Source organism: Melitaea cinxia, chromosome 19, assembly GCF_905220565.1.
Source record: "Melitaea cinxia chromosome 19, ilMelCinx1.1, whole genome shotgun sequence".
Lineage (NCBI taxonomy): Eukaryota > Metazoa > Arthropoda > Insecta > Lepidoptera > Nymphalidae > Melitaea > Melitaea cinxia.
Genome location: NC_059412.1, coordinates 7,234,655 through 7,256,695, shown reverse-complemented (window position 1 = coordinate 7,256,695; position 22,041 = coordinate 7,234,655). Strand labels below are relative to the sequence as shown.

The following is a 22,041-nucleotide window of genomic DNA, read 5'->3' as shown; positions in this document are numbered from 1 at the left end:
TCTGCTGTTGCAGGCGTCTGTAGGCCACGAATCACTTATCATTAGGTGAGCGGTATTGATTCCGAATGAAAAATAAATAAATTAAATAAACGTGAATGCATTGATGCAGAAGTGATTTAATTTAGTTATTAGAAACTACCAATAAGCACAATAAAGTGCAAGTGGTGAAAGTGATGATCGATTTGCAACATTCCACGCTAAGTCCGTTATAAGCCATTTATAACTGAGAATTGAGTAGTGAAAAATACAGAATGCGTAAAAATATTCTATGGGCCAATGCAGATAGTAGTCCGACACTTAACGGTACAAATCAGATAACAGTGTTTGGCATCTTTTTTGCGATTCATCATTGAACATTAATTTATCTGTCTCATATTTTTGTTCGTAACTGTGAAACCAAAAGTTGTTTTTTTTAGTTAAAGTGATACACGCTAAGCGAGACAAGCTATTTTAGCAATTGGTGGAATTGGACTTAAGGGTTGTTTCCTTCAGCCTTTGTCGATAACGCTATTTGATGGAACACTGTATCCAACAGATAAAATATTTTAATATGTTATTCCTTTTACCATCTAGTTCAACTATTTTATGAGCTATTTCTAATTGCAAATATGAATCTAAAAGTTGTAGTTTACTAAATAAAAAGAAACAAGTTCTACTGGTTTATTCTTCCTCTTGGTGTTAAAATTTATTCGTAACTTGTATATAAACTAATATATCCACAGCTTATGAACGTTTTTATAACACCCTTAAAATTTAAAATTATTTATACAAATGAATATATATTCTTCTTCAGCAGTCGAGTAAAAACTGGTAGACAATTTTTTGATACGCCGTTTAATAAAGATAAACTCCGATGTGTTTTCTTGTTACATGGTTATTTTAGACATTTCATAGATATACTAGTCAATGATATAAGATTTAATACAGCTTTAATTCACATCGTGATAAAAAAAGAAGCCTGAATAATTTTAAGTCATCACATGAATTATAAAATACCACTTCTAAAAATATTTTAACCTATTTTCTAGCTTAAAAAGTATTTTAATAGTTTTTGATTAATTATTATATACTTATTATGAACTAAATATTCGTTAGATTTTGTTTTCGAGGCAGTTAAAGTCATATATTGATAAATTAATACGAAATATAACAATACTGAAATAACATACAACCCCTTTACCCTTCTCCTCTTGCTAAATAGTCTTGTAAAGCCATGAAACTTAACGAACCTCAACACTATTTTTTTATATAAAGGTTTCATTGATATAGCAATGGGATGATGATATTCACAATAGCAATGGGATATAAATACAAGTAAACTAACTGTTTAACCCCAAGTAGCTTGTTATATTTTGAAAATTTCGTAATACAAAATCGCCTCTGTGTATTACGGATCTCCAGTGTACATTATCTCTTGGTTTGATATCTTAATCTATCAATGCTATTCTTAGGTTCTGACGACTGTTGTCGAGATCGAATGCACCAAAATTTTGCAATTATAATACTAACAAGTGGTAGTGACACTAAACTAAATATGTCACCGTGCAAGCGCGAATGCTTGGGAATGCATAAACTGAGGATGCTTTGAAAACAATGAAAGCGTTACACAAGTAGATGGTTAAAACAATGTCATTGTTCAAGTATAACGCCCACTCTGAAGCACTAACTCTAAATGCGGTTAGCGTTTACTACATAGAGGTAATATGAGTATTGTTCAATGATAGGGCACTCAATATTTACGAAAGAGTTGCTTCTTCTATATTTAATCTAACAAAAAAAAATTTTTTTTTCAAAAAAAATTATATAGTAAGACCATTAAAAAAAAATTACAAACAAAAGTTACAAGAAAAAAACAAAAGTTTGCAGTATCATTTAGTAACTACAATCTTGTGTGTTCCTTACAATAAAGAAATACGGTAATTCCGTAATCTACCATTTAAATCATTAAATATAGTGACAATTTGTCTTACACCTGTTATTTAGACTTTAAATCTTTATGTGAGAACGTAATATTATCTCTATATTCTCATAGACACCACTTAGGATAATAAGCTTAATGTATATATTTTTTTATTTTTCCGTTTTGCGGAAGAAATAGAAAGCGTCGTGTCGTTAGGAATTTACATATTTTATAAGCTTTATGTAAAATTTATTGTAACTGTTATTCGTCTTGTATACATTGGGAGAACGTTTTTAGTTTCCTGTATAACTTTCTATCGCTAACAATATTTTTGTAATTAAGTTTATGCTTCACTTTCACAGATTTTGACAATTTTTCTTATCTATGAATATATTTTGCAGTTTAACTTTGTAGAAATTAAGGTTATTAAAAACATTAACACATTTCTGCCATTCTAAATAAAATGAATCCGATTTGAATTAAAAGTATTGGTTTAATTTGCTTCAGCATCTTGATATGTTATACATGTAAACATTTTTCTACTATTTTATTTTTGGAATGTAATTACTAAATATATTATACATGTTTACATTTCACAACTTAAGAACTGAATATTTAGAGGTTATGAGGTTATGGTACAAATAATGTCCAAATAATAAATAGTTACAGGCTCGAAACCTATCAAAAGTACGCAAGCTAATTTAAAGTGTAAGTATAAACAGGGTATTTTCTATACAGATGCAGATTATGTTTAGATTAGTTTACAGTAATTACAACTTTTAAAGAAATAAAATTCTTTTTACTGCAATTTTTTGAATATTTTTGAAGTTAAACTGCTTTAGGCGCATGAGGGTAAATTTTTTACGGATGAAACGGCAACGTTTTTGTCGATGGCGCTGGAACGGAAATCAAACCTTTAGATTTGTATAAATATGTATAAACGAAAATTAGTTTGCCAAAGATGCATGAATGATAGCGCTATAGGTGATAGAGTTTATACTACATACTTACAGCTTTATGAGATATTTGAAACCTACGATTGATTCATGATTTTCCACCATTGTTAATAATAATAATAATAATTAATAATATAATTATAAAAATGGTCTAACCTTATAAATCGTTTTAGCAGTATTATATAAAGGTAATCGAAAAACTTGTCAACAAAAACACCTAACGTTCGTAGTATTCCACTTTGAAACACAAAACGAAACAATCAACCTAACACATTCCACTCTTAAAAATAACTGTAATTAGTTAACACGTCTATCAGTAAGGTAACTATGTACGTAAAGTGTATGTTTAACCGTATAATATAATTACGTAAGAGACATACCCTAATGTGGGCCCAGCCTTTCTATTAAGGGTAAGTCTATTCAGTAGGCAAATTAACTAATTTACTTACCACTAATTTTCAAATTGACGACCGTTTGATACAGTGGTAACAAAAGTTCTACTATCACTGACGGGTTCGCTTACTGCGAATACGTACTCTTTTTTATACGAACAAATCTTTTTTTCTGTTCATATTTAAATGTTATCCAAAGTATTGGCGTATAGTAGGAAAATTATACGCCAACGCGTAATAGAGCAGATTTGCAGATTAAGTTTTAACCTTTTTTTATAAATAAGAAAATCTTTGCTCAGCAGAGAGACAATTGTTTTAGTAAAAACCTAAAAGGAATGATCTATTTTGTTTTGATGAAAAATATTTTTAGATAATTCCAAAAGTGCGGTTACTTGGTTACTTTAGATATAACGCTTAAATATTCCAGTACCTATAGCTTTTTAGGTAAGAATTACTATTCGCATTACACGTTATATAAGTACTACGCGAGTACCTACGTCATATATCCAAGATAAAAAATATAGTTAACACGATAGTCATCCTTTAAAATTATAATGTTTTTAATTTACATTGAAGGATTTTCCTAAACCAAAACTATACTTAATATACGGGGAACACAAAGAACAGTATTGTAAAATAAGCGATAGGATCTGCAATTTAATCAATCACTTTTATTTAATTAACAAACCAACCAGTTCGAATGTAGTGAAAGATGCGACCAGACTGCAATTTCCTTTTTGCCTTGAGATAAACCTTAGAAATCGGAAGAGAGACCGAATGGACTGAATATTAAACTAGTATACAGTGAATAACTTTATTTAGAAACGCGTTACTAACATAAATGCGAGAAAAGGCATCAATTTCCTGTGTGAAAGATTGCAGAAAGTATTATAGTACTAAACCGTACCAAAAGCGTTTAAAAGTTTAATTAAAATTTTCAAACATAATCACGTCTAGAGGTCATGAGAGTTTAGTAGTCTCTTTTTCTTTTACTAAATTCTGTAGCTATGTTTTAGTTCTCACGTAGATTACCATCTTAATTTTTATATATATTTTTATTCTACTTTATAAAACTGCCGCAAAATGTTTTATACGTAGTTTATAACAATGACTTCTCTAATCGTTTTGTGATTGAATAAATTAATAGTAAGTAGAATAATTTAAATCACAAACCTGTTGTAAGCGTATCAGTATTTTATTAAGGTTTTTCTTTTTCTTTACTAAAAAATCTTCGACTAATGTGACATAAATATATTGTAACTAACTGTACCCTGCGCGCGTTGCTACGCTTTTTTTATTTTTTATTTTTGTCGTATTTGTCGTACCAACTCAGAAACCTTTTTGGGCTCAGCCACAACACTTTGCTGAAGATCATGACATGGTCAAATGCATAGTTTACGATTCTATAAATGACATACAGACAAACATTTATTTTTACATATAGATTGTACGAATAATACTATAATTACACTTGTTGTGTAAATTTTTAATTCAATTCCTTAAAGAAGATTTAGTACTTATGTATGTGGAGCTATTTAGTTATTATCAATAATTTTTAAAGCTGACATACATACACAATAAAATTATAACTTTATACAGAACAGATACATGAAACTATATCATATTATATATTAATCTTCTTTAGAAATAACTTTTTTGTAACTTGTTTTTTTTAGTAACTGACATCGTTTTTTTTTCTTTTATGCAAAACTTGTCCTGACAATAACGAATGCAAAAAGAAAAGTTTCATCCAGTTCGAAAGTTATGCGCATACATAAATATATAATATAATAATCAGAAAAGTATAAAAAATTATATCAAAAACAACTTCCTATTAAGAGGAAAGGGTACCGAAGAGACTTTTCAAAAATAGGTATTTGAATAAAATGTTTCTGTCGCGCTGCATGCCGCTACCGCGCCCCGCGCCATCTCCGCCCCGTTTTTTCTATGTATGACTGTCGTTTTGTTAGTGTGCGTGCGCCGGCTATTCAGCTATTAATTGTTGACGATATTTTAGTATTCGCATCTTTCGTTTGTGATTGACTACGAGTACATATAGCGCATAGTGCTATTTTTCTGAATTTGGCTTGTTTTATTGAATTTGTTCTGCATTGTATTGCTGTGACTCGGCTTACTATTATTGAATTTCGTAAACTACTTATTATTTATGTTTTATTATTTTGAATTGGATACTCTTTGTGACTTGATACATGTCTATATTTTTGCGGGTAATTATCGAAATACTTAGGTACTTTATTTATGAATTAGGTATGTAATTACATGGTTGAGGTGTGTGTAAGAATGTGTAATGAAATACATACATAATTATACTGTATACATGTAGTACATAGTATAAGTGTAAGTATAGTATATATATGTAATGTAGTACATACACAGTATAAAATGTTTGCCTTAGTACCTATATAATTTGTAATATCTCATGTTTGTCGCAGTTATTAATACATGGGTATAGGTTATATATATTAATTAACATATAATTGCGGCGATATAACAATGGTTAAAAATAATATTATAAATAAAAAAAAAAAACAAGAAAAGCCGCCTGCGTGAAGAACAACTATTAGAAAGTCAATTGAAAAAGCTGGAACAAGATAAAAATTCAATAATTACACAAAGATAGCTAAATAAATTACACCAATTTCAAACATTATGTACTGTACACTTACAAAAATCATGATGGCGATTTTTTCAATTATTATTTTATTTATGTTTTTAAAAATTACGTAATCGATTGAATTTTTTTAAAGAGTGGTTGATTAACATGACATAACATAACAATACACTTTATTGTACACCAACAGAAAATAATAATACGTATCAGATTGATTTTTAACCGACTTCCAAAAAAGGAGGAGGTTCTTAATTCGACTGTATTTTTCTTTTTTTTTTGTATATATGTTACTTCAGAACTTTTGACTGGGTGGACCGAGTTCGACTTGTACGCAAAGGAAATAATTGTGTTTGCTCGCAAACGAAAAAAAAACCGACTTCAATTACATCGACAAGTAATACAACGTAGATCGACGAAAAAATAGTCAAGCAACTACGCGTTATCAAAGATTACTCGAAAAGTAGTAATCAGATCTCGATAAAATTTATATGTGACCATATGATAAACATCAGCTTTCGATTAAATTAAAAATTATCAAAATCGGTACACCCAGTAAAAAGTTATTACGGATTTTCAAGAGTTTCCCTCGATTTCTCTGGGATCCCATCATCAGATCCTGGTTTCCTTATCACAGTACCAAACTAGGGATATCCCCTTTCCAACAAAAAAAGAATTATCAAAATCGGTACATCCAGTAGAAAGTTATGCGGTATAATACAACGTAGGTCGACGAAAAAAGCGTCAAGTAAAAACGCATTATTAGATATAACTCGAAAAGTAGTTGTTAGATCTCAAATAAATTTAAATGGGACCAATTGGCACACACCACCTTTCGATTAAAACAAAATTTGTCGAAATCGGTCCACCCGGTCAAAAGTTCTGATGTAACATACATAAAAAAAAAAAAAAAATACAGTCGAATTGAGAACCTCCTCCTTTTTTGGAAGTCGGTTAAAAAAGCCGACTTCAACTACATCGACATGTAATACAACAAAGGTATAAAATATAGTCAAGTAAATACGCGTTATTAAAGATTACTCAAAAAGTAGTTATCAGATCTCGATGAAATTTAAATATGACTACACGATAAACATCAGCTTTCGATTAAATTAAAAATCATCAAAATCGGTACACCTAGTAAAAAGTTATGCGGTATAATACAACGTAGGTCGACGAAAATAGTCAAGTAAAAACTTATTATTTATATTACTCGAAAAGTTGTTGTTAGATCTCAAATAAACTCAAGTGAGACCAAATGACACACACCACCTTTCGATTAAAAAAAAATTTGTAGAAATCGGTCCACTCAGTCAAAAGTTCTGAAGTAACATACATAAAAAATACAGTTAAATTGAGAGCTTCCTCCTTTTTTGGAAGTGGGTTAAAAATAGAAACCGATTTTACACGTCTATAGAATTCCTAAGTCGACAAGCTTGAACAGTGAAAGATTTAGTATAAATGAAAGAGGAGTGAGAGGGAAATTCAAGAAGTAAGCTTTCCTCAGAACGAAAACTGCGTTCATTGGAATCACTAAGAAACTTAAATCGTCGTTTTAGATAAGCAGGTACAACAGGATTAAAAAGAATAGAGTAAAGTAAGTTGAGAATATATGTATTCCCGAAGTAGGGAATTGGGTGCCACTCAGGGCGTAACTACCGCCGTATCAGCCGTATCAATGATACGGGGCCCCCTATTTACAGGGCCCCTAAGGTGTGTAAGCAAAAATTAGTAAAATGCTATCCACAATGTCACTTAATCTTGTGCTTCCTGGAAAAAAGAATAAAAAAACTGTCATACATACCTATAGAGTTTTAACTTCAGAAATGACTGAAGTCTGAAAAGCAGTCCCCTTTTATCCGAGTCAAGCGTGAGCCCAATTGTTGATAACATTCTGTATCGTTTATTTCGGGATTCAGTTAATCATTATGAACAATGAATTAATCTTTTTTATATAAGAATGGGGCACACAAGCAGACGAAGCCATCTGATTTATAACGGCTACCGTCGCCTATGGCCTTTAGAGAAAAGATGTAGACACTAGACGCTTTAAAACCCCCAAATTTTAGCAAGGTCATTCCACACTTTGAATGTACGCGGAAACATTGCGCACGAAGCTCGCACATTGGTTGCAAACCACTGGTGGATAAAATTAGCACCACTAGACTTCTTGACATCGAAATAATGCAGAACACGACAAACGACACTGCTCATAGTGCACATTACGCATCGCGTGTTCGCACCGTGGAATGTTCGGTGGTGCTTTTCCCTCATCGTCAAGAGTTGAATTCGACGCAAAAAGAGTGCAAAGAATTTCGCTTACTTTTTCGCATAATATGCCAGAGAGCCTTCAGGTTCGCGCAATGATGGAAGTGTAGACTAAAGAAAGTTACCTTCGACAGCTTTTGTAAGAAACAAAAGGCATGGGTTCCATTTGGAAAGCCCAATAGTCTCTCGCCAATTCTGCTGTGTTTGAACTTTGCCCTAGCGATTTACTACCTGTAAGACCTGGAGGCAGCGTTGAATCTCTTATTCAGGTTATGCGCCTGTGAATCCCCCATATAGATGCGGAAGATTCATAGGAATTCACTAATAGTATTGGCCTCACAGGCTGAAGCGAACGATCCCCCGCATCTATTGCTGCAGGTCAAGGCTAATAACTCTCCAGCTTGGAACTACAAGCTCTTTAAATTAACCTAAAATCCGAAATTCAAAACATTCATTCCATTAAAGAACTCATGGAATTATTACTGATAAAATTCAATAGCGTTGCATCCAATTTTCCGGAGGTATTAACTTGATGTTTTTCAAAACTAAAACTGATAAAAAATTACCTAAGGATTTCGATGGAACAGGAACAGCTACAGCAGACTACACTCACTATTGTCTATTCTAGGAGGAAGTTATAACTTATAATCAATAAACATTTATTTTAATTCAATGCAAGCATTTTTTGTGAGAAATCTTTACCCATCATTTGCCGGCCCCCCCACTAATTTTGATACAGGGTCCCAAGGTTCCCGGGGTTCCAAGGAATGCTACGCTAGTGGGGCCACTTGAGTTTTTTACGCAATTCAGAAATATGATTCTATTTGCGAAGTCCAAATACGAATCGCATAGGTACATAGAGTCGACCAAATTTAATAATCTGCTCCTCAGTAATGTCAAGAAAACAACTAAGCAATTTTTTACCGATGAAAAAAAACAGAGGAGGTTCTAAAGTCGCTACGTACCTATATTTATTTATGTTTGACCATGCATAGCTTTTTACAAAGTATTCCAAAATTGATAAAAAAATATATTGGAAAGAATAAACCCCGAAGTTGTTTTTCGCCTAGGAGGCGAGGAAGAAGCGCGGCTCGCAGCTTGCTTGGCATAGGCATGGGAAAGAGCAGTCCTAATTTTTTAAACTTTCTTATTGTATTTTTTATTAGTATAACGGTAATAATAATCATAATATACTTTTTTGAAATCCTTGTATTGAGCCCTTTTGATACCAAAAACAAACAACACAGTTATTTACCATAATTATCATTGTTATTTGTTAGCGAAACCCTTCGTTAGCCCAGGTTTGCACAGTGTTACAATAAAAACCGCATATACAAATACGGTTTTATTGTAGTTATGAAAAGAGAAATTATTTAATTTTGTTAATACGAATTTTAGAAAATATCGACTAAAAATAACATCACTAGTGTATCGATATAATTGTCGACTATGAGGCATCACTTCGCTGGCGTATATACGTATTGCTTTGACCCTTCCCTCCCCCAGACCTATCCCCCAAAAAGCAAGAAAGGGACAACTGCAGCTCAGACCGTTTTAGGTATATAATTTTTGACCAAAACAGTGTTTCGTAGTCGACTGTTTTCTCCTCAGAACATGGCAATTTTTTAAAAAATTTTTTTTTAAAAAATAAAAGAAGACTTTGGCTATGCCCCTATGTTTTCATTTTGTTGAAAATATGCATATATTTTTTTTAATGAGTGTCTGAAAATGTACAAAAAATTATGCAATATTTCGAGTTTTTGAAGTCTCCTAATTCCTATGATAATAAGAATATGAAAAAAATCAAAACATAGGGGCATGGTCATGGCAGCAAAGAGTTCTATGTCACAAAAATATTTGATCTAGTGTCATTATCCAGGGAGAAAACAGTCGACTACGTTTGTATGGAGAAAGACCCGGTACCCTTTCCTCTTAAATATTTTCACTACGTGTGAAATAATTATACACCCACAATCAAATATATAAAAGTACTGATAAATACGACAGTCACGCATGTCAAAAATTTAAGGCTGGTTCGTTAGCAAATGTATATCTACGAGTACCTATATGTGTTAGCAAATGAAAGTGATAAGACAAATTATGTCAAACTTAATTAAAATATTTATATATGTACATTTGTAAATACTAGTGTTAGATTGATTTTGTTAAAACTCCTCTTAATAACAATTATGTTTCTGATTTGACTCAAATTATATAAATACATGCTTGTAACAGTGGTTATTCATCCGCTATGCTCCAATCGTTCTTCTAAATGGAGAACGAGGCCTATACCCAGCAGTGGGATGTTACAGGCCGAATTGTAACAAAGAGTCTTCATTCCTTGATTGATTTTTATCAAGAAATGTTTAACGGTAAGAAGTACAACGTAAACAAGTTGGTTGTTGGAAAAATAAATCTCTGAGATTGATTTCTAGCCCTCTTGAATGCGAGAATTCTAATACTATGAACTCTTCTAGGGGTTAGTGAGCTTATAATGTGAAAAGCTTATCAACAACTGGCAGATACGTTAGCGGTACCGATTCAAAGCCTGACAAATTATTTGCATATATACAAATGTTTGCTATGGCCCTGGGCGTTTGTGCTCGTGTATTGTGTTTTAAGCCTCACTAAGATGTAGAATTAATAATTTAAAATGTGATTTTGTGGGGAACGTTAAGCGAAAATTATTAAAAATTTATTCACTGATACAAAAGAAGATATAATTAATTTAGTTACTGGCATTATTAACAAAAATATTTTAATTTTGACAGTCATTAATTAACCAAAATTTATTAATTTTGTTTAAGTAATTAATGAACGAAAAATTTATGTAAAAGATTCAGGGGTTATTAAACTTTTAAAAAATAATGCTTAAAAGGATGAACCTATTTTAACTAAATGTAATATAGTGATCACCATTTAACTAAACGCTTCTTGTTTATGTTGTAACTTACGCACCTAAAATCTATTATATCAAAAATTTATTAAGTTGATTAAGTTTTTTTCAATTGTTTTCTTTATTGTTAATGAATCATTTTTTTTCATCCTGCTACTTAAACATTTTATAGCCGTAGTAATGATTTCCCCAGTGAATGACCCGAGTAGAAATTTTTTCGTCTTCCTTAGAAGGACCGGACCAGGCATGCCTGATCCTGATCAGGCATGCCTGGTCCTAGCCTAGTCCTGACTAGATAAGGCATGTAACGCAGATGATTGGTCTGGACCTGATCAGGATGAGATGAGATTTCCTGATCTGGACCCGATCAGGAAATCTCATCTCATCCTGATCAGCCGGTTCGGTCCGGTCCTTTTAAAAAACACGAAATTCTTGATAAAATTGTTTAACAAAAAAAAGCGAATTGATATTATAAATATATTACTTAACATAATTATTATGATATTTATTTCCGTTTATTTTTTCCAATGTATTATTTATGTTTATACTTTCAATATTAATTATTTATATTTATTTTTATGTTATTAACAAACTATTATTATTAATTAAATTTTATTTATTAACTTCTAATAATTAACTACTAATTAACTATTTTCTATTACTTACGACTGCTCAACTGTATAGAAATGGACTCCCTGCTAGACTGTCCTGATAACTGTATATATACCAATTGCGCTTAAGAGCCATTTCACAAAAATCGGTAACAATCCGCGAAATTGTAATATTTTGACGTCGTTAATCTCAGTGTTGGATGCAATAATGTAATTTATATTATTGAAATATAATAGAGCAACCTTTGTTCTAATCCATAGTCAGATCAGAATTTTGATTTATATTATGTGTATAAAATTATTAACCTTTTCATCAGCCTCCTCCCTGGGTAAACGGTCGCAATGTATACTTTGAAGTCCTACTTTTCAATAACCTCTACGTTGAAACCATTTTAAAAAAATATCATAATATGTGGAATATAATTTTGTTGTCCACTATCATAGATTTTTATTCCATTTGTATCTCTATTAAACGATAAAAAAAATTTAAAGTTACGAATATTTTCCAAATAAGTACAATTTTAAAAGCGATATTTCTCTTAGAAAACTAAGAAATTTTAACGAACTATCTTCATCAAAGTAAACTTACATCATTAAGGAATACAAAAAAAATATTTAAAAGATGTAATTATTTTTAATACATTTTATATTAAATAATAAAAAGATAGTATATATTGCCACGCATCAAGCCCGGTAAATCAGTCGAGCGCTAGCGCTCTTAGAGGTAAGGTCCACGCCAAATTCTGCGCAGCCGTCTCTTTCGCTCACACGCGCCAAGCGCCTGTTGTTATAGCGGATAAAACGCATTTGATACTTTCATAATAAAATATAAATAAAATAAACATATTACGAAAATAACTGTAAAATAATATAATGATAATTTCTGTAAACAAATGTATAATTTAATTTTCTTTTCTCACACTATCAATACAAATAGGCATTTCAATCTGTTTGTCTTGTTATTTGTTAATTAATATGTTTGTCGGTGTCGATGTCATTAAATGCTTTTTTATTCATATCGTAAATATTAGATTCATTCGTAAACTGAAAAAACTAAATCAATTTAAAAAAAATTGTTTCATAAAATTGATTTTTTTAATTTTATTTTAAATTTATTGACTGTTGTTATATAACATACTTGAAATTTTTAACAAATTAATTATGTAAAAAACATTTTATACCATAGTTATAATTTTTATTATACATCAGAAAATGATCACGATGGTCTTTTGGTTGTCACACTATACGTACTAGCACAAAGATCGCGCGGCTCGTACGACTCGCGCGATGCGACCAAATTTACCTAAAATTGCAGAGCGTAAAATTGTGAAATGGCTCTTAAAAACATTACTAGCGCGATTCAAGCTCAGTTCACGTAATTTCTTTCAGGCTATCCTGATCTTGACCGGACTGGGTCCTGATCCAGTATGCCTTACCATACTTGATTATATTTTACATCAGGCTATCCTGATCTGGACCGGACCGGATCCTGATCCAGTATGGCTTACCATACTTGATTATATTTTATATCAGACTATCCTTCCTTGTCTGGACCATACCTGGTCCAGACAAGGATAAGGATAAGCTTGCCAGATCTGGCATGCCTCATTCTATCCTGATCCGGTCCAAATACATGATCTGGTGAGCCTGACTTTTTTTCTAGTCGGGGATTTGGTAATGTCATTATCAAGATTAAACGAAACTTGTCCATACTTCTCAATCATCAATCTTTATTTATCAAAAGTAAATTACAGACTGAAAATTCGCTAAATGTAGTCGTCTAACTTGTATTTAGTATGTCGTCTGTAGCTAAATGAATTCCGCATTTCAATTTGCCGTTTGATGCGCTCGAATGCCGGACGTTTTGTGGAAATAATCGATATGAAAGAACAAAGGAGTCGTGATAATGCAGTCGATGGTACGTTTCCTTCCTTTATTAAAGAAATCCTTCTTATTGTTGCCTATTACCATGGTATTTGTTTAATCACTACTGTAAACTGTTTATTATTAGAGTAATGTGATTTAAATGTACGTTATAAGAAAACGTAATCGTATCATAAGGTCTACTTACTTTTTTATATAAATATTTATTCTAATTCAAGACATATATTTTCACCAATGAACATATGTACGTAAAAGTAAAATTATGTATGTCTCACGTGACGATACAAAACAAATGTTAAAAATATGTTGTGTGTATTTGAATAAAATTTTAAAAGTTCATACGTTACGCATTCATTCAAAACTTTTTATTAGCCTTGACCGACTTCTGATGTTACGGTGAAATGATACAACTGATCGTTAAAAAAGTTTTGATATTTTGTATTAATTTCTATCAATATCTTAATCTTGACTAAAAAATAATTATACCGAAATCGTTTTTACAAGGATTCTAAGACAGATTTCCTGTATCTGTTATGATAGTGGATTTCCTAATACCTACTACTGTCCTAGATAAAAATACTCCTAACAAATTATATTCAAACACACGCAGTAGAAAGTATTTTATTAAATCTTACTATTTCCTACGTAATATTTTGTATATTTATGATTTTCAGAACAACTTATGTTTAAAATTTGTTTACAAACTAGTTGTGCTCGCGACTTCGTCCGCGTGGAATAGTGACTTTACATGTTCAACGTGTTTCTTTAAATTGCCAAAACTTTTTTATTTATGAACCGATTGACAAACAGTAAATATTAAGCTAAACTTGCCACTATATATTAGTAAAAACTACATCCAAATCGGATAAGTCGCTTCTGAGATAAGCGTGCAAACGCACAGACAAACAGACAAAAATTCTGTCAATCCTGTTTTGGGTGCTTTTTGCGTTGATAAAGGTCCCAATAATATTTTTTATATCTCAAATGTACAAACAGCGACCCGTTAACTTTTTAATATATGTATTGATGACACGCTCAAATAATTAAACATGAACATATTTATTATATTTAAACCCTACAAACTGAGTCTTTTATAATTTTTTGTTTTTAATTATTTAATGTTAAATAAAAAATTATGTACTATAAAACTACTAATACTCGTACTACGTTATGGGCACATAAAAACTGTTTATATTGCGAAGTTAATTCAACATTGACGCCTCGCGGAGACTACTTCAAGTCGTAAATTATGATCGAGTGATGTTTTACATTGCATAATAAATTGACTATCAACGTCATACGCGCATCACGCCTGATCTATACTTTAAATTGATGCTACGAATAGATTTATGTATAGGAAAATTTCTCTTTATATAACCTGATTTGTCTTTTGAAACATAAGTTTTTACTTTCTGTATAAGAGGCTATTATTAGACATTAAATCGCTTAACGATTAAATACTTATAAGTAAAGTTTTTTGACATAGAACGGTATCCAACGCATAAAAATTTAAGACATATTTTTTCCAAATTTGTTTCACCTGTCAAATACCTTTTTTAGTACATAATAATAAACATACAATCCCAGACTCTAGCTAAGTATTAAGTCATCTAACTGTATCTCATGATTCCCATGGGATAAAAATCAGTCCGTGTTATTCTGGATTATATTTAACACGCTTCATCGCAGTCGACTTTGTAGTTTTTGCATAAAAGAGTAACAAACTCCCATCCACATATTATTCTTTTTAATTTACAAGTAACTAGTAATAATAATCTTATGGCTCGAATATCTTGAATTGATACCTACCAATTGGCATTTGATAAATAAGACCGAAGAATTGAAAAGATAAAAAATATGAAAACAACGGTCAAAGTATCGTATTAAATTTACTGGAACGACACTTTCAAATTGAAACCCGTCTATTATAATTTATAGTACCTTTGCTTCAAATTCATTACATTTTAAAAATGTTTAAGTCGTAAATAATAAAACTTTCGTTGTATAAAAATCAGGTTAAAAGCCATTAATCGTAGCGCAATGAAAGTAAACAAATAATAATTTGAAACGGATACATGTAGGTACCATATTTTTATTATGATAAAAGCAGCGCTTGATTGATTTTACTTTGTACGCTAATGTAACTATCCCAGTGCCAGAATAACCAAACGTTTTCAAAACATAGTATCTTCCAGACAATACTAAAATTTCGCAATTTCATACATGGAATAGAATTTCTTTAGCTCCTAAACGAAAAGTAAAAATTGCATCACTAGTAAAAATTTTAAATCAGTACCTTGTTTTGTAGTTTCATCGAGAATAATATTTTCCTTAATTAGCACTATAAATAAGAGTCGTATAACGTTACATTAAACGAAGATCCAAATTGATATGAGAAAATTTATGAAATGGACCCTTTTACTTGATTATATTCGATTAAATTGCAGTGGGAATCGTGCAATTTATAACAATAAATAAAGTTAAAGAGAAAACTTGGATCACGACTTACTCGACGGTCGGAACTTCGAGACGTCCGTGCCGCATTTCTCTCTGTAGTACAGCAGCCTCTTGCAGAGCCGCCATGGTCCAAAGTAGCCTTGGTCGAAGTTGGGATTTTCTACTGTAAACAACAAGAAAAAAATATAAGATTAAACTGAAGTTTTTAAGATGTGAAGTCCATATGTAAATAAATAAATATACAAATTACATAATATTATTAAGATGAAGAATTTATTTTAGCGCCTCAATTTATACCTATTACGACAGGTGTTGAGACGAAAAAATAATAGAAAAAAGCAGGACATAAATTAATGCCAGTGAAACATTTTATACTTAAAGAGTTTAAATGTAAAAATGCTTTGATAGCACATTACTTTATAATAATTTTATATACAAAATTGCATATTGACAAATATTCCTATATTCATTTGTTTAACAAAGGGCGGAATCATTAGTAGGGTAGAATGAAATAAACTGGGACGCATAAAGCACGGACGCATAGTCCTATCGATCTGTATAATGTAGACGTAGGTTTCGTTACAAGAAGTTAAATATGAATCGGTCACGAAAATAGGGGAACGGCCTAATAAAAGTTTTTAGAAGCTTTTATAAATAGCTGGCAAATCCTGCCCACGCCCCTTATAATAAAAATCACGACATAATTGTTAGGAGAAAATAGGTCGTGATCTTGTATATTAGAACAATTGATTGTAATCACGAATTCATTTCAGTGCTAAAGTTCTTTCACCGAAAATTACCTAGCTAAAATACTGGTAAACCTATAATATCCCGTAGAAACTACTAGTAAAATATTAGTGTTTATCTATTTCTATATAAATTATAACATTTTGTTAAGTTACAGGAAGTGTATATCTTATGTTATAGACATAAAAAAGCGTAATATTTAGGCTCACATAAATTGAGTTAAATGACAATAACACAATCAAAATAGCTAAAGTCTTCTTACAACTTAAAGCTATTCGAAGCAAGTTTAATATTAATTCCACAAATCGTCGTAGGTGCAATAATGAAATAGTACTGATTGTGTAACTATATATTGAGCTTCTGCTTTTGTAACACAATAAAAGAGAAACATCATTCGTTATATGTGTAACCGTAATTCAAAATCATACTAAAGGACATTAAATTAAAACAATTATGTTAAAATTGAAACAGGTAACAGGCTGTAAAACATAACGCTACAACTAATACCAGCAAGGTAGCAAGCCATAAAAAAATATTAAATATCCTGACACTTACTCTATTTATATATTAACAATTCTACGCGTGAAACAGTATTTTTAATTGGTATTATTATTTTGGTACAAAATATTTAATTTATAAATATTTAATTTATAATTATAAAGTAAGTAATATACTAAAGAAATAAGGCGTGGTATGTGTGAATGTTTTATGCCATACGGCTATTTGGCTGCGTTTCTCAATAAAACCTTGGCATAACTAATGAACTTTGGCATAAAAAACAGAAAGTTCTCATCGTTTTAAATAAACATTTACCATACAGTTTTACGAGTTAAAGGAAAGGGTACACATATATTTAAAGAAAGAAAGTAATCCTTACAGGAAGATAAGGCGGAAGGAACTTCCCGTATACTTTTCTTACTACGCAATATATCTATGTACAATCTATATAAATAAATAAAATTTGGGTATCTGTTTGTAATATTACAATAACAGCTTTTTACTAAATGCACATAGATGTATAGACGGTACATATACAAAAATAAAATTTGTTACAATTTTTGTCTGTCTGTTTGTTTGTTCCGGCTAATCTCTGAAACGGCTGGACCGATTTTGACGGGATTTTCACTCGCAGACGGCTAATGTAATAGGAGTGAATTAGACTATTTTTATTTTAGATTTTTTTTTGATAACTCTGCTAACTAAAAAATAACTTTTTTGTTAAATTCCACGCGGACGAAGTCGCGGGCACAGCTAGTACTATCATAAATTGTCTGTTAGATTTTTAATAATATAAACGTTAAAACGCGTAGCGATGATCACCGGCCGGTTGCCAAGTGCCAGACAATATGCCATCGGTCTTCTACGTCAACATTGAAACATACTAAATTCTTCTAATTAGTCTACATAACTTACATTACTACAAAAATGTTTGAAAAAAAAATCTCTGTATTAAATTAACCAATCGACTTTGAATTCAAGCTCTACGATTTTGTGCGAAGTTCAGAAGCTTCGTTACTATGCTGTATTGAGTAATATTTAATTAAACTTGTTACTAAATCAACTGATAGACATAATACCATATCGTAAAACTAAACAAATGCCTAAGCTACTACTTTTATTTGACTTTTTGTATAGTGGTTAGAAAAAGTATGTGATTATAATAGAAGTGGTTTAATTTGATGGCCATCACTTGCCACCTGTTAACACGTATGTATTCAATTGAAACGTAGGTTGTCATCATTGTAAACAAAACCGCAAAGGCTTGTAGTACATCACTGTGTTTCGAAGTTGATAAGTACATGTGTTCTCATGAAGATGGTCAGAAGGTCAAGCTAAATGAAATAGTATCCATCACGATTTCTCATCTACACGCTAATGTGATTCATAGTACATTGTAAATTGGATATTGGTTAATTTGGTAACGAGGAGTAGTTTTAAGTTTGCAATTACATGTACTCATATTTATTTCATTTCATTATTTTATCTTCCGTTGCTAATTACAGATGAAGGATTGCGTTCTTTGAACTCTTTTTATTTAAGGAAAATACGTATAATATATTATAAAAAAACAACGAAATTTCTCACGCTTATTGTTAAGAAAACATGATTTTTTCTGCTTTTGAAAATTTTAATATAATGATTCTACAACAAAATTGAATATGACAATTACAAATTAAATAATATGAACCAAGTAACTTCAGCACAATAATTGTTTACTCGCACACGAGAAAATCGATTTCAATTACATACAACGTAAGTAGACGAAAAAAATTAACAAACGCACTAGTCGACATTACGATTTTTCTTTTCAGGGTTTCCCTTGATTTCTCTGGGATTCCATCATCAGATATTCTTTCCAACAGAAAAAGAATTATCAAAATCGGTTCATAAATGACGAAGTTATTCCCGAACATACATTTATATATATACGATTGAATTGAGTAAGCTCCTCTTTTTTTGAAGTCGGTTAATAAAATAAGAATTAAACTTGAGGCTAAGTAAATAACTAAATAATTTATAGGTACTTATATTTTAAACTTGGACTGGATGCTGTTTAGTTATCTAATATTAACTAATTTTAAGCATTATGTACATACATACTTTAATACAAAGGATTTTTATTTTAGTCGTGTATATTGAATCATAGTTTTACATGTTCAATGAATGACTAAGTCGAACGAAAAATAACTAAACCTTTAGTGTAATCTTAAAACTCATTAAATAGATCATCTTTTAATGAGGTATGAAGTTATAAGGAGATAAACAAACCAAACCAACACTTTACGTGTTACCTCAAGACTAATTTACATACATATTTAGTAAGGATTTGTTCAGTATAGTATTTTATGTTATTCAACGAGTCTTTATCCGAACTAACTACCGTCTATATTAGAATATCAGAAGAATATCGAATCCATTTTATCTTTTAAAATTTTTACGACAGGAAATACTTAAAAAAAAAAAAAACAAAATTAATAATCATAGCAAGAGTCAAATGTCAAGTACCTGTGCAGCTAATTTTATCTATCTGTCCCGTAAGTCGACGTCAAGCCGGAACCGGGGAAAAAATCTTGGCTATGTATTTTAAAAATTACAGGTATTTATAAAAAATCGATAAAATCTACATCCTGTGACGGTCTTTTAACTTCTGTTGCTACCAATTCTAACTTTTTTTTAATTTTCTTTTTATTATGTAATCCTGAATAATGCTTCTGAAAATTGTTGCTTAAAATTTACAACCAACTGCTCCAGTTCAGTAGGAAATGTAATATTTTTTCCAACCAAGTATTCAAAATTAATACTTTGCCCAGTATTAAATGACTGTACTGAAAAAAAAATGTACCACATGAGCTTGGCAAGTAACTTCAAAAGTTGGCGCATTTAATAAGAATTCGAAAATGATATAGCTCAGCAAGATTATTTGTTAAATTATGGGAATTTTTTTTAAAGAAACCCAGTTGTAAATTAATTTTCCTACCCTGTCTAAAATTATTTTTGTGTAACCAAGGCTTTCCTCAAGCCTCTTTGTTACTTAAGATTCTAGTTTGAGTGAAACGAAGGGAACCATTTGACGAAGTATGAGTGAGACAGATATCCTCTTTTCTGGTAGTTCAAAATCACCACGAGCCATAGTAATGTTGACTCAGTGTATTTGCTTTAAAATTAGGATTATCATTCTTTTTTAGAAAAAAATTAAAAAATTAAACATCGATTATTTGGATGCTAAAATTTATTAAAATCACAAAACGTCTTAAATTAAACAAAATGCCCTAATTAAAAATCAAGGATGAAACTTTTACAGCAAATGCTCAAACTGCCTTCCTTCACTCGTAATGCACGCTCGGCATCTTCTTATATATAAACGCGTCACATTGTTTGTTTGTGATGGACTCCTAAACTACTTAAACGATTTCAATCAAATTTGCACAAAGTGTACAGTTTGATCCAACTCGAAAGATAAGCTACATTTTATTTTGATATATGTAATTATTATATTTAAGAAAAAAAACAATCAGGCGGTACAAAGTTCGCTAGGTCAGCTAGTATGTATATATCATAGATCAAGTAAAAAAAAATTTAATTTAATGTAATTTTTTACTTTATCTATGGTATATATATAATCTCTGTGTTTCATGATGTTTGTCCGGACTAAGCACCAAGACCACTGGTCTGATTTTAATGACATTTTGCATAGATATGGAACTTTGTCCAACTTAAAACAAAGGCTATATTTTATTTCGATTGCTGACAGCGAATTTTTATTGCAAAATTAAAAATATATATATATATAGCGGTACTAAGTTCGACGATCAGCTACTATAGTCAGGCTAACGAAATTAGATACTCGATTTTTTGCATACTTTTTAAATGACAACACTGTAGGTTCTGTAGGGTTCCCACCATCTGGTATATTACCTCTTTAATCGGGGGAATATCTAGCCGTAACTCACTAAGATTTAAATATAAATAATATTAAAACCAATGTAAAACCGTAATTAATCCAATAACATACTCGGCAACATAAATCTTGTTATAACATTGACAAATTTCGGCGATTTTAAAAGAGATTGGGAAGAATCGGAATCAGAGTATGGTAATACTTTAAAAGAAAACAAATAAACAAGATGGTGCGTCTTTGAAGTTGCCAGAATGTGTTTTGTTTTAAATATGCCGCGTTTTTTCAGTATCTACTAACTTAACTACTCAACGACGAGAAGGGTTGTTTATTGCTTGTTAGGTTTGAGCACAGTAAAAGCTGTGTGGACTTTTGACTGTTTATTTGTAGCTGAAGTTTTAAATACTGGTGGACTGTAAGCACAACGTAAAAAAACTGTATACTGTAATTAGTTATGGCTAGGTTTGGATAACTAGTAATAGCTAGACTCTATTAACGACGAGAAGGGTTGTTTATTGCTTGCTAGGTTTGAGCACAGTAAAAGCTGTATGAACTTTTGACTGTTTATTTGTAGCTGAAGTTTTAAATACTGGTGGACTGTAAGCACAACGTAAAAAAACTGTATACTGTAATTAGTTATGGCTAGATTTGGATAACTAGTAATATAATAAATTTTCCTGAATAGTAACAGTGCTTACCTAAAGTTATTGAAAAAGTAATTCAATTACAATTATATATTATAAATTACAAATAATAATCTAACAGAAAATTATAGATACAAGTAAATCTTTTTAAATAGATAGCTCGAAACTAATACAAAATTTGTTAAGTTCTACTAAAATTAGACTGTAATTCTTTTATAAATATTATTACAATACTTATTTCAGAGAAATTTTTTAACTTCA

At 30.8% G+C, this 22,041-nt stretch overlaps 1 protein-coding gene across 1 annotated transcript in view; it reads right to left on the bottom strand.

Annotated features, from left to right (window-relative positions):
- LOC123662697 overlaps positions 1 to 22,041 on the bottom strand; it is a 72,767-nt gene that overhangs the window by 24,064 nt on the left and 26,662 nt on the right. Inside the window, exon 4 of the mRNA XM_045597501.1 lies at positions 16,046 to 16,156. Within this exon, the coding sequence (XP_045453457.1) occupies positions 16,046 to 16,156 (111 nt within the window). The remainder of the gene's footprint in view (positions 1 to 16,045; positions 16,157 to 22,041) is intronic.